At 38.5% G+C, this 12903-nt stretch overlaps 1 protein-coding gene across 2 annotated transcripts in view; it reads left to right on the forward strand.

The window, feature by feature from the left end:
- Nucleotides 1-12903, forward strand: part of SYT1 (synaptotagmin 1) — a 1076321-nt gene that overhangs the window by 791405 nt on the left and 272013 nt on the right. For both annotated transcript variants that reach the window (XM_073541509.1, XM_073541510.1), the window contains exon 7: nt 5435-5619. In XM_073541509.1, the coding sequence (XP_073397610.1) occupies nt 5435-5619 (185 nt within the window). The remainder of the gene's footprint in view (nt 1-5434; nt 5620-12903) is intronic.

Genomic DNA, 12903 nt, shown 5'->3' on the forward strand with positions numbered 1-12903 from the left:
AAGCAGAAAGGGGCAGCAGTTCGGCGAGCAGTGATGGGACACATTATGCTTCATGCGTCAGAACATCCTCATAAAGATGTTTAATTTTTTGGAAACTGTTTTAAAGTATTTTAAGAATCTTCAAATGTCAAAATGTTTGTGATTGTTTTACGTGTCATCATTGCACAATGATGGCATTATTAGCGATGTGTTTGTGGAGCACTGATTTGTAACAACACCACCTAGATTATGTTTATATAACCTTCAAAACTGTGCCACATCCACATGTACAAGGTCTTATAACAAACTAGATTATGGCCCGATGCTATCACATCGGGAGGATGCGATAGCATAACACCTCTTGCCATGTTAACCCTCAACACACACACTCCTCTCACCTTTCACCATCTCCACTCACTCTTTCACTCCACATACGACCCCTTCTCTCACTCCGTCTCTCATACTCACGCCGTCATCGCCGCTGCTCCACGATCCCCGACATCTTCTTCCGCCGGCGCCATCCTGGATCCAGACGTTGTCCACGCCGGCGACATGTTCTTGCGGTGACGCCATCTTGAGTATCGTGAAATCCCGCGATAGTCAAGATGGTGTCGCCGGAAGAACATGTCGCCGGCGTGGACGACGTCGGGATCCAAAATGGCGTCGGCTAAATCTCGCGAGTTTTCGCCGATGCCATTTTGGATCCCGACGTCGTCCTCGCCGGCGACATGTTCTTCCGGCGATGCCATCTTGAGTATCACGGGATTTCGCCGATCCAAAATAGCGTCACCGCAGGAACATGTCGCCGGCGTGGATGCCGTCGGGATCCAAAATGGCGTCGGCGAAATCTCGCGAGATTTTGCTGACGCCATTTTGGATCCCGACGTTCTCCACACCGGCGACATGTTCTTGCGGCGACGCCATCTTGACTATCGCGGGATTTCGCCAATCCAAAATGGCGTCGCCGCAAGAACATGTCGCCGGCGTGGAGGACGTCTGGATCCAGGATGGCGCCAGCGGAAGAAGATGTCGGGGATCGTGGATCAGCGGCGATGACGGCGTGAGTATGAGAGACGGAGTGAGAGAAAGGGTCGTATGTGGAGTGAAAGAGTGAGTGGAGATGGTGAAAGGTGAGAGGAGTGTGTGTATTGAGGGTTAACATGGTAAGAGGTGTGCGGTGACGTCACCGGTTACAACTGGACGGAAGTTGTTACAACCGGAAGTTGCTTAGGGCATTTATTATTATAGATCAGTCCTTGCAATCTTTAACACAAACCTGTACTAGACCACCATGTTTTATATGCAGCATTGCATATACAAATGTCTCTATCTTTTTTTCTGAGTTACAATTTGGACTTAACTTACTTTTGTCATGAACGGCAAGCTTCACGTTCCCTGTAACCATGGTGACCGGTGCCATGAATTGCAGTAATTGTTCTAATAAGTATTTGTTACCGCTCTAGTAAACCCGAGACGTGTGTTGGTTTGTCACTCATGTCATAGCATCATCTTCACAAGTCCATGTGCAGTTTATACATCTGCATTCTGCAATATTACACACCAATGACCTTGACTAACAATACAATAGCATTATTACCACGACTGCAGGAAACTGAGGAAATAATTCTAGAAATGATGCTAAAAGCTTAAGCTCTTAGGTTGATTTAAGACTTTTGGACAACGCAGTGTCACAGCTCTGTTTGAAGCCATAATAAGGTAATCATATATGTTTCTGCAACCCTATTGTACCAGCATCTTCCTCCAATTTCCTCCAAATTTTGTATGAATCTACCAAATCAAAACATGATACATTCCATCAGATGCTATACTAAACTTTCAGAGGAGACTATCCCCTAAACACATTCAGGAGACACCATATGGTGGAGCACAGAGCATGTCCACCACTTAATCCACCGCTTCTTTAATCACTTCGCTACTGATCAATTATTCATTTTTGCCCTTTCAATTTTTCCTTTTATGTATATATATATATACAAAAGTTATAACTTATTTATTTTTTGTCAACATGTCTGTTTTGTGAAACAAGTTGTAGCTTCAGTGTCACTATTCATTTTACTATACCATGCACAGAATAACATGAAAAAAATCCTTGCAAAGTGAAATGGTGAAAAATATGCTTTTTTATTGGGTTTTGCTTTTATACCATTCAGTTCATGGCAAAAATGATGTAGAAATCTGATTCTCCAGGTGAGTACAATTACACCAATACCAAACTTGTAAAAGTTTTGTTATTTAGGTAGTGAAAAAAAAACAGAACCCTGTAAAAAAGAATGTTTCTCTCCATTTTCTAAGACCTGTATAATTTCTATTTTTCCAATAATGGAGCTATATAAAGACTTTTTTTTAGAACAAAGAGCTCATGTTTTCATTGACACCAAGTGTTATATTTTTTTTCTTTGTTAGTGTTTACCCTAATATAATCTAGTACTTCAATATATAAAATAAAAATCTGTCTCCTATGAATCTCACAACATAGCTGAGATTTAAAGGAGTATCAAGATGGCAGTGATGGGGCCTTCAGCAGGTACCTAGCTGTCATAGAATTCCATCAGTTCCCTTCAATCGGATGTCCATCTATGTTGAAGTACTGTATATTAAAGTTAAAAAAACAATTGAAACATCATTTGAATGTTTGCTGCACACCTTGGGAGACTGATCTATGGTAATTTTTGCAGAGACCTAAGATGCTGCTTAATCTCTTCATGACATTTTACGTACCCATTTGTCATAGTCAGATAGCGGTTCTTGACCTTTGACTTAAAAGTATGTCATGGAGATTGTGCAGGGTACCGTAGCTGTGCCAGTGGATTCGCCATTAGGAGCTCGGCTTATGTAAAAGCTGAGACCCAGCTGTCACTGCAATGAGCAGCGCATGCACCAACCTAGGTGTTTATACCCCCTAAATTCCACAATTAATATTGATTGCAGTATTTAGAAGCCTGGAAGAGGGAAGGGGCTCCCTCTCCCTTCCCGATCGGCATGCCTGCGACCTCATAGCAAGGGCCTGATTGTTGTCATGGCAACCCGAAGTCGACCTCCGGGTCAGCCAGTTAGGGCAAACCTGTTGAACCATGCCATGAGCATGGTCTAAGAGGTTTCTGTCAGTGTAGCACTGACAGGTAAAACACATTGCAGTGCTGGTACACTGCAATGCATTATACCAAGGATCAGAGTAAAAATAGTTAAATTCCCAAAAAGAGACTAAGTTAAAAAAAATTGTAAAAATATTTTTTATAAATCACAAAGTAAAGAACAAAAAAATTGAAAAAAATATTATGCGATTAATATACCAATCGTACTGACCCATATAAAACAGCTGCCTAATCACTTTTACCACAGGGTGAACAGCATAAAAAAACAATTCCTGAATTATTGTATTTTGTCTATTCTGTCTCCCAAAACTCGGTCTAGAAAGTAATTAAAAAAAAGTTGTGTCTGAAAATAGTACGAATAAAAACAATAACTCATCTCGCAAAAAAAACAAGCCCTCATTTGACTCTGTTGGCAGATATATAGGAAAATTATAGCACTCAAATATGGCTAAGCAAAGTTTTGTTTTTGCAATAAAAAGTGTTTTTCAGTGTGTGATAACAGCCAAACATTAAAAAACTAAATATATCTGATATCGATGTAATTGCACCAACCCAAAGAATAAAGTCTCCTAATCATGCCTAATGACTTATACCTGACCTCTACACTAGGAGCTGGGAAGAGCAAGTGGGAAGAGCTGAGGCAAAGTGTCAGAATTAGGCCAGGTTCACATTAGCATTCAGGGGCTCTGCGTACTTCCTCCGTAAAGCCCCGCCTACTTCCGCATACTTCCGCATGCGTCCTGCGTATCTATCTTTAACATTTGGCAGGCAAGACATGTGGATATATTCGGATGCATCGTTTTGATGCCCCCCACTGACTACACTGGAACGCAACATCAAAACGATGCCTCCGCATACATACGCATGTCCTACGTAACCAATGTTAAAGATAGGTATGCAGGACACATGCAAAAGTATGTAGAAGTAGGCGGGGCTTAATGGAGGAAGTATGCAGCCCTTTGCTGAGCCCATCTAATGGATGAGCCATTTCTGTGGCGGCTGATGTTATTATTCTGAAAGGGGACCAACATCCATGGCCCTTTCCCAGCCCATTAATATGAGCCCACAGGTGTCTTTTTAGCCTTTGCTGATTGTTAAAAATAATTTTTAATAACCAGTGAAGGCTACACAGACAACAGTTAGCTGATATTAATAGCCTGGGAAGCTCCATGTTTATTGCCCCTTTCAAAGAATAATAGCACCAGCCCCCAGCTATCTGCTGTCCCTCAGCTGGGTATTAAAAATAAGGGGAACCCCATGCCATTTTTTCTTTTTATTTATTTATTAGCTAAATACATACACAGTAAGCTACACATTCACTGCACTAATTATATATCACACTGACATCTTTATTACTATGCACAGGTGCCAACTGGTGAATGCTCTCATCAGAGTCACCTGCTTCTGCTGCTATCAGCCAATGCCTGAACGGTGGTAACCTTTCCACTGCTGGTCAGAACTGCTGGCCCACACACTGTCCTTTGTTTAACAGTGTGGAAACCACCGATCAAAGTCGGTGTTTCCTGTGCTGTACACAAACAATTTGGGAAAAAGTGATTTTTATTCCTTCCACATTACACATTCTGGTGAAGCCCCGAAAGGGTTAATAAGCTTCCTGAATATGGTATTGAGCACTTTGAGGGGTACAATTTTAGCAAACAGTGTCAGTTTTGGGTAATTTCTATCACATAGGCCCTCAAAGTCACTTCAAAAGGAATGTAGTCGCTAAAAAAATTGTTTTTGTAAATTTTGTTGGAAAAGTGAGAAATTGCTGATAAACTTTTAACCCTTCTAACTTCCTAACAAAGAAATTATGTTGAAAAAATGATGTTCATGTGAAGTAGAAATGTGGTAAATGTTAGTTATTAACTATTTTGTGTGAAAAAATTATCTGGTTTAAGGGCATAAAAATTAAGCTTGAAAATTGCTAAATTTTCTAATTCTTTTTTGCTTTTCAATATTTTCATGAATAAACACAAATTTTATCAACTTATACTTACTCCTAATATGAAGTACAACATGCCATGAAAAAAACTCTCAGAATTACTGTGATCTGTTGAAGTGTTCCAAATTTATTACCTCATAATGCGACACTGGTCAAAATTGAAAAAATTAACCCAGTCAGGAAGGTGAAAACGGGCTGAGGAGTGAAGGGGTTAAGAAACAGTATATTTATTGCCTTTAAGTTTGATTGCTCACCAATGTTTTTTTTCCAAGACAAAGCAATAAGTTTGCGAATTTTAGTGAAAAATGTTGAGTGAAAACTCCAAACAATTAAAAAAACTCCATTAAACTGGAATTAAATGCTTTTCTCATGATTATGGCCTTCTCTTATTTTTCAGTGCCACCTTGGGCCATAATCGCAATAGCCATAGTTGCTGTCTTGTTGATACTCACTTGTTGTTTCTGCGTTTGCAAGAAATGCTTGTTCAAAAAGAAGAATAAGAAGAAGGGCAAAGAAAAGGGTGGCAAGAATGCTATGAATATGAAAGATGTAAAAGATTTAGGCAAGAACATGAAAGACCAGGTAACCAACCCCTTGTCCATGCTGTCCGTGCAAATGACAAAAATTGCATTCATGTGTTATATGTATATATTTACCGTACTACAGTTTTATATTAAGCACTTTTGATAAAAAATATCTAAAAAGCTACTAACAGATCACAGCTAAAGCTAGGTTGACCCTTTCCTCAAAGCTTCTGTTGGGAGACTCCATCACAAGTTCTGCCAATTGTAAGTGAAGAAAAAGTGCAGCTTTTTAGTAAAAAGATATCAGGACTAACAATAAAAAAAGAAACGTGATATAGCACAATACAATCAGTGGTGTCCATCTACTACCATTTGAATATTTCATGGGACAGATTTGTTTTGTGCAGCGATTACTACTCTTATAATGAAAAAGAGAAAATTAGACTTTCAAACTTTATTGTGAAATTACTCAGAACCTCGAGAGATGAAATTTAAAGCTTAAAGAAGTTCCTGGCAGGTTATGATGTTACTTTCACTCAAAAATAAATACTAAAATGTGGATGGTCCACATATTAAAGTAAAACAGATGTGGTGACATGGTAAAACAAGTATACCACATGATCATACTAAAACAACGTGAGTTTCGCCTTTGTAAAAGCTTTGTCAGGAGATGTCAGATATTAAAAATCAAGCATAAGTATAGTGCCAGGAAAGATTTGCACCTTTCCTCTGCTACATGTGACACACATTCTGCATGTTACACTTCCCAATGAAAGCTACCCAGTAGCACGGAACACTTGCCAGGTACACATAACCAGTATTTCTACATTTCCCTCTCTATTTAGAGATACCCTGTTACTCATGCCTGGTAGTTTCCAGGTTGCTCTAGTGTGAACCTAGCCTAATTGTGACCAGCCCACCATGTAGCCCTCACTTATCTAGAATATAGGATCTTAATACACTACGGTGCTCAATGCACCTACCTCTTTAACTCTAAAATGCAATTAAATATCTATCTGATGATTGATCTATTTTAGAGGAGAAATAGACTAAAGATCAATTTTTCACATAAATTGTTAGAAGATTATTTAGGACTATAATCACAGCCTGCTACTAATTTCCAGAATGAAAGGGCTGAATAGAATGCTTACATTTCTTTGGAACTGATTGCAGACGTCTATTACTGGATAACCAGATTGATTTTGCTTAGAATATTGGACCAGATTTCCGGTAAGAGAATTCTCTGAGTAATGCCAGAGGAATTCAAATACTCTATAAAGACCTTATGATGTTGAAATTGATAGGGATCCAAGAACACAGACTTCTCACATGCATTTATGACATATCAAATAATCATATTAACTGAATTTGTACTAAATGATGCGCATAAACTGTCGCAAATAACCAAATAATAAAGTACTTTTGAATTTTCTTTGTAATTTAAGCACAAAAACATATGACGTATATTACATCTTCAACAATTAAATATAAAATATAGCTTTAAATATGGAATCTGCCTTCCTTTACATTCATAGACATTATTGTATTTGCACGTCAAACATCCAAATCAGCGACCATTGTCATTTTTATACATGCAGTGGATTATAATGAAATATGTCGCCCATGTTAGACATTAAATTTATTGTAAGTTTAAATGAGGCAAAGCAAATTACATATTGATTTCCGATGGATGTGATTTTGTAAACACTGCTTCCCAGGGAGTAATTTATTAAGAATAGTAAAAGATATTTTATTTAGCACTTCTGTCGTATTTTTAAGGTCGGGCGTACTTATAAAATTTAATATGAAGAGTATGTAACACAATTTTAAATTGTGTACTGTTGAAGGCTGTAGAACATGTGAAATATCACAATTTGTAGATCTAAAATGTCGATACATTTAGTTGTATTGAATTCTGTTGATCAATATCAAGACTGCTAGTAAATGAAAATCATTGCAGTGGAATAGACGTTTGCTACAGTGAAGTGTAATAAACCAGACAGGCAACATATGAGATGGCAAACAGTAAATTGTACATATATACATATAAAACTGCTATTGTAATATACAGTATATATATATATATTTTTTTTTTTGGAAAATGTAAGATCTACAAAGCTAAAACGAAGTTATGTACTTATTTAAATTATTTGTACATGTCCTTTTGTTACTTTGAGAACAGATGATAAGGTATTGCCAAATTAAAAAGCTGCTAATATTCTCATTATACTTTATATGGTATGTTCACTTGTGGAATATCTACAGAATAAATTTATTTGACTAAAAATCGTTTCCATACATGTACATGGGTTGTGTCTATGGCGTGAGCAAGGATTTTGGAGAATTGAGACAGCCGCAGTACTTTCTTTAACAAATCTGCCTCATGTGAATATTCCATAATAATGTATCATGCGAATATGCCTTCTATGAATGTCCTACCAGGAGAACTTTGCTGAAGATCATAACTCAGAAAAATAGTCCCTGGTGTTAGTGTGGCGGAGCAAAGCCGGTGTACACGAGCACCATCACATTCCATGTACATGCCGCTGCTAGACATTGACCGTGACAGTTAAATGGTTAATAGCCTCTGTCGCTGCAGATGATGGAGACAGGTGCCAGTCAAACAATATTTCTAAGCACCCACTACACTTGAGGATTTCTTCCCAGGGTGTTAATATAACGTTCTTTTGTGGGAAGGGGTTGCTATATGGTAAAGTAATTATTGTGGTAGCCATCGCCTTGGAAATTTTGCCATGCTAATGTCTTGGAGATGCCTGCTGCTGCCATTCCCCAGTTCCCAGCAGATTCCCAGTTCCTAATCATCCCACACATCGGCTGGTGCCATAGCTACAATCTGCCGTACGCCTTTCTTTTAATTAGATGTGGAGGCTAAGGATGTAGGATGTGAGTGCAGACATGAAATTCACATTTTCAATATCAAATACCCAACTTGAAGCTTGTATGAGATGCTCCCGGTGTAGCATGCCATGGTAAATTATTCCTACCTAAGTAAGCAAATAAAATAATGATATTTATTCAGGACAAGTTATGTATGAGTTAGTTTTCTGCATCAAGATAACTTAATATATTACAGCATATGAGTCTAACTAGAATGCTAGACCTGTATATTAACCCCTAATGGCCAAGCCTGTTTGAGTTTTAAAGCAATTAAGAAAGGTGGATTTACACTGCACAATTATCAGGAACGAGCCTTCCTAGGAATTCTTGTTGCACATAATCACACAGTGTGAACAGGCTGCTCATCATCTGATAAAAAGTCCATCGCTCTTGGTAGCACATCACCAGTGGCAGCCTGAATGGTGCACCGAACAATGTATTACTTATCATGTAATTTTGTGGTCTGCCTGGCTGAACAGCCTATTAAACGACTATCGATTGGCAAATATGTACTGATCTGTTGTCGTATAACTCTGCAAAAGGCATAATGTATCTGGGTCTTAAACCACAGTCTTCATTTTGTCATCCATGATTCACATAACCAAACCTTATATGAGAAGATAAAAAAGGTTTGGATAAGGACTTGTTTCTGCAAAATGAGTTGTATTTTTGTAAAGGCACCATTTTGACATTGGGCACTATCCATGGAATCATTCTGACAGATACAGTGGGGCAAAAAAGTATTTAGTCAGTCAGCAGTAGTGCAAGTTCCACCACTTAAAAAGATGAGAGGCGTCTGTAATTTACATCATAGGTAGACCTCAACTATGGGAGACAAACTGAGAAAAAAAAATCCAGAAAATCACATTGTCTGTTTTTTTTTCATTTTATTTGCATATTATGGTGGAAAATAAGTATTTGGTCAGAAACAAGCAATCAAGATTTCTGGCTCTCACAGACCTGTAACTTCTTCTTTAAGAGTCTCCTCTTTCCTCCACTCATTACCTGTAGTAATGGCACCTGTTTAAACTTGTTATCAGTATAAAAAGACACCTGTGCACACCCTCAAACAGTCTGACTCCAAACTCCACTATAGTGAAGACCAAAGAGCTGTCAAAGGACACCAGAAACAAAATTGTAGCCCTGCACCAGGCTGGGAAGACTGAATCTGCAATAGCCAACCAGCTTGGAGTGAAGAAATCAACTGTGGGAGCAATAATTAGAAAATGGAAGACATACAAGACCACTGATAATCTCCCTCGATCTGGTGCTCCACGCAAAATCCCACCCCGTGGGGTCAGAATGATCACAAGAACGGTGAGCAAAAATCCCAGAACCACGTGGGGGGACCTATTGAATGAACTGCAGAGAGCTGGGACCAATGTAACAAGGCCTACCATAAGTAACACACTACGCCACCATGGACTCAGATCCTGCAGTGCCAGACGTGTCCCACTGCTTAAGCCTGTACATGTCCGGGCCCGTCTGAAGGTTGCTAGAGAGCATTTGGATGATCCAGAGGAGTTTTGGGAGAATGTCCTATGGTCTGATGAAACCAAACTGGAACTGTTTGGTAGAAACACAACTTGTCGTGTTTGGAGGAAAAAGAATACTGAGTTGCATCCATCAAACACCATACCTACTGTAAAGCATGGTGGTGGAAACATCATGCTTTGGGGCTGTTTCTCTGCAAAGGGGCCAGGACGACTGATCCGGGTACATGAAAGAATGAATGGGGCCATGTATCGTGAGATTTTGAGTGCAAACCTCCTTCCATCAGCAAGGGCATTGATGATGAAACGTGGCTGGGTCTTTCAACATGACAATGATCCAAAGCACACCGCCAGGGCAACGAAGGAGTGGCTTTGTAAGAAGCATTTCAAGGTCCTGGAGTGGCCTAGCCAGTCTCCAGATCTCAACCCTATAGAAAACCTTTGGAGGGAGTTGAAAGTCCGTGTTGCCAAGCAAAAAGCCAAAAACATCACTGCTCTAGAGGAGATCTGCATGGAGGAATGGGCCAACATACCAACAACAGTGTGTGGCAACCTTGTGAAGACTTACAGAAAACGTTTGACCTCTGTCATTGGCAACAAAGGATATATCACAAAGTATTGAGATGAAATTTTGTTTCTGACCAAATACTTATTTTCCACCATAATATGCAAATAAAATGAAAAAAAAACAGACAATGTGATTTTCTGGATTTTTTTTTCTCAGTTTGTCTCCCATAGTTGAGGTCTACCTATGATGTAAATTTCAGACGCCTCTCATCTTTTTAAGTGGTGGAACTTGCACTATTGCTGACTGACTAAATACTTTTTTGCCCCACTGTATATTCTGATAGTATATAGCTTCTGCTTTTGACATGTATATTCACATAAGACCCTAGGGGATTAATATTAGTTCTAAAATATTATTGTATGTAACGGTAATGTCCCATAAGTTTCTAAACATGTGTCCCCATTGCAAGGCTACAATTTAAACTAGTTTACCACACTATTTAAATTGTGCACCAACTAAAGGAAAATTGCATGGAGTGCAGCAAAGTAAATGTTTCTGCTTTTTACTAAATCATTCCCCCAAAATATAAATATTAATTGTTTAGCAAAAGTAGAAAATGCATCTTTATAGGGGATTGTCCAGAGTGATTGCAGACTTGTGATCTATGTGACTGCAGTCTTGTGAATCCTCACAGCTTGCTGTGTGCATATTGTCAGTATTCTCTGGTACCGGTGAGGCGAGCGGTAGGCACAAAACCGCAATAATGTGATTTGCATACACACAGTCACATGCCAAGTAGATGTGCACAGTCTCCACTCAATACAAGTTTATTCAGTGAGGCCAGACACATCTAGTAGAAATGAGGTCAGAACTATGCTAATCACATACTTGTGGTTCCGTGATCGCCCACTCCAGGTACCAGCACCAGACAATCATACACTGGCGTGAGGACTCACAAGTCTGCAGCCAAGTAGAGTGACTTCAGACTTGTACACCAAGGCTGAATAACACCTTTACCAAACTAGAACTAGGCTGCTATACTGTATATACAGCACTAAAGCTAAGCTCATCCATCAAATAAAGCAGGGTTCCCCAACTCCAGTCCTCAAGGCCCACCAACAGATCATGTTTTCAGGATTTCCTTTGTATTGCACAGGTGAAACAATTATCACCTGAGCAATACTAAGGAAATCCTGAAAACATGATCTGTTGGTGGGCCTTGAGGAATGGAGTTGGGGAACCATGAAATAAAGGACCTGAATCAAAAGTACCTTCATAATTTAACTACAACAGCAGCAACAAGCTCAGTAGGTGCAAAGTCAATTACAAAGTCAGGTTAATCTCTGACCTAGCCCCACCCAAGCCCCCTGAATCTGTTTTTATTGGCATCAGTATATTGCAACATCCCCTCATCACTGAAAGAATCCAGGTTCAAGAAAAGATTTAGATAGTTTACTGATGGAGAAAAGACGCAGGGAATTTAAAATCCCAGCTGAAACTCTGCTCTATTCTTTGCAATGTATTATGAAATTTCTAAAAAGGTAATTTCCTAATAAATATTTTATACCCCTAGTGAATATTCTATTTATTGGTCATAAACAGAACTCAGAGAAGAAAAAGTACCATGCTGAAAACGAGCCTTAGAATTACATGTACAAATAAATTGACTAAGGACAAGAAATCACTTGTGTTTTTGCTTTGTAGATCTTTAATTAACATATGTTTTTCATGTTTATGATTATGTTAATTAAAATATATTTTTTAATGCCTTTAATGTTTCTGCATTTTAGCTATCAGAATAAATCTGTTAATGACATTTTAACACAATGCTAAAATAGTCATAATTTTTAATCAAGCTTTACAAAGAAATAACAGTATTCTATGGATGTTTCTCTTCCTATAAAATGCCAGCTACAGCAATCACAGACAAATAACGAATCTCCTTTATTTCAGCAGAATCCTAATTATTTTGTTCTCTTTATTCCTTCATCAAAAAGATTCATTCCTACAATGCTCCACAAATAAATGTACAGAAAGTTAAATAATAAAAAAACAATGTTGTTGCTAATAGGAAACACCGCGATATGGTAATAAACTTGCACTTGCAAAACCAAAGTTGGAATTTAATGGGAAGATTGATTCATTAATTGGTAACAACACTGTTTTTCTTTGCACTTGTTTTTATAAATGACTTACAGATTTTTTTGATATTGACAATGGGGTTCACGTATGACTTGATAACTATGTGATATAATTTCCAACATCAAATGGTTGCTATTACCTGGGTTATAAAAACACAAAAACCTCAGAGAATTGCTTCAGCCAATGAATGGTATAGAAGTCTTTTAATTAATTCCAACAGGAACAAATGATCAGGCGTGTTGGAACTGAACATGCTCGATCCTTCTTTTCCTTATGCCAGTTGCTAGTTGATGGTCTGGAC

Source organism: Dendrobates tinctorius, unplaced genomic scaffold, assembly GCF_039654945.1.
Source record: "Dendrobates tinctorius isolate UK_male_01 unplaced genomic scaffold, ASM3965494v1 ptg000122l, whole genome shotgun sequence".
Lineage (NCBI taxonomy): Eukaryota > Metazoa > Chordata > Amphibia > Anura > Dendrobatidae > Dendrobates > Dendrobates tinctorius.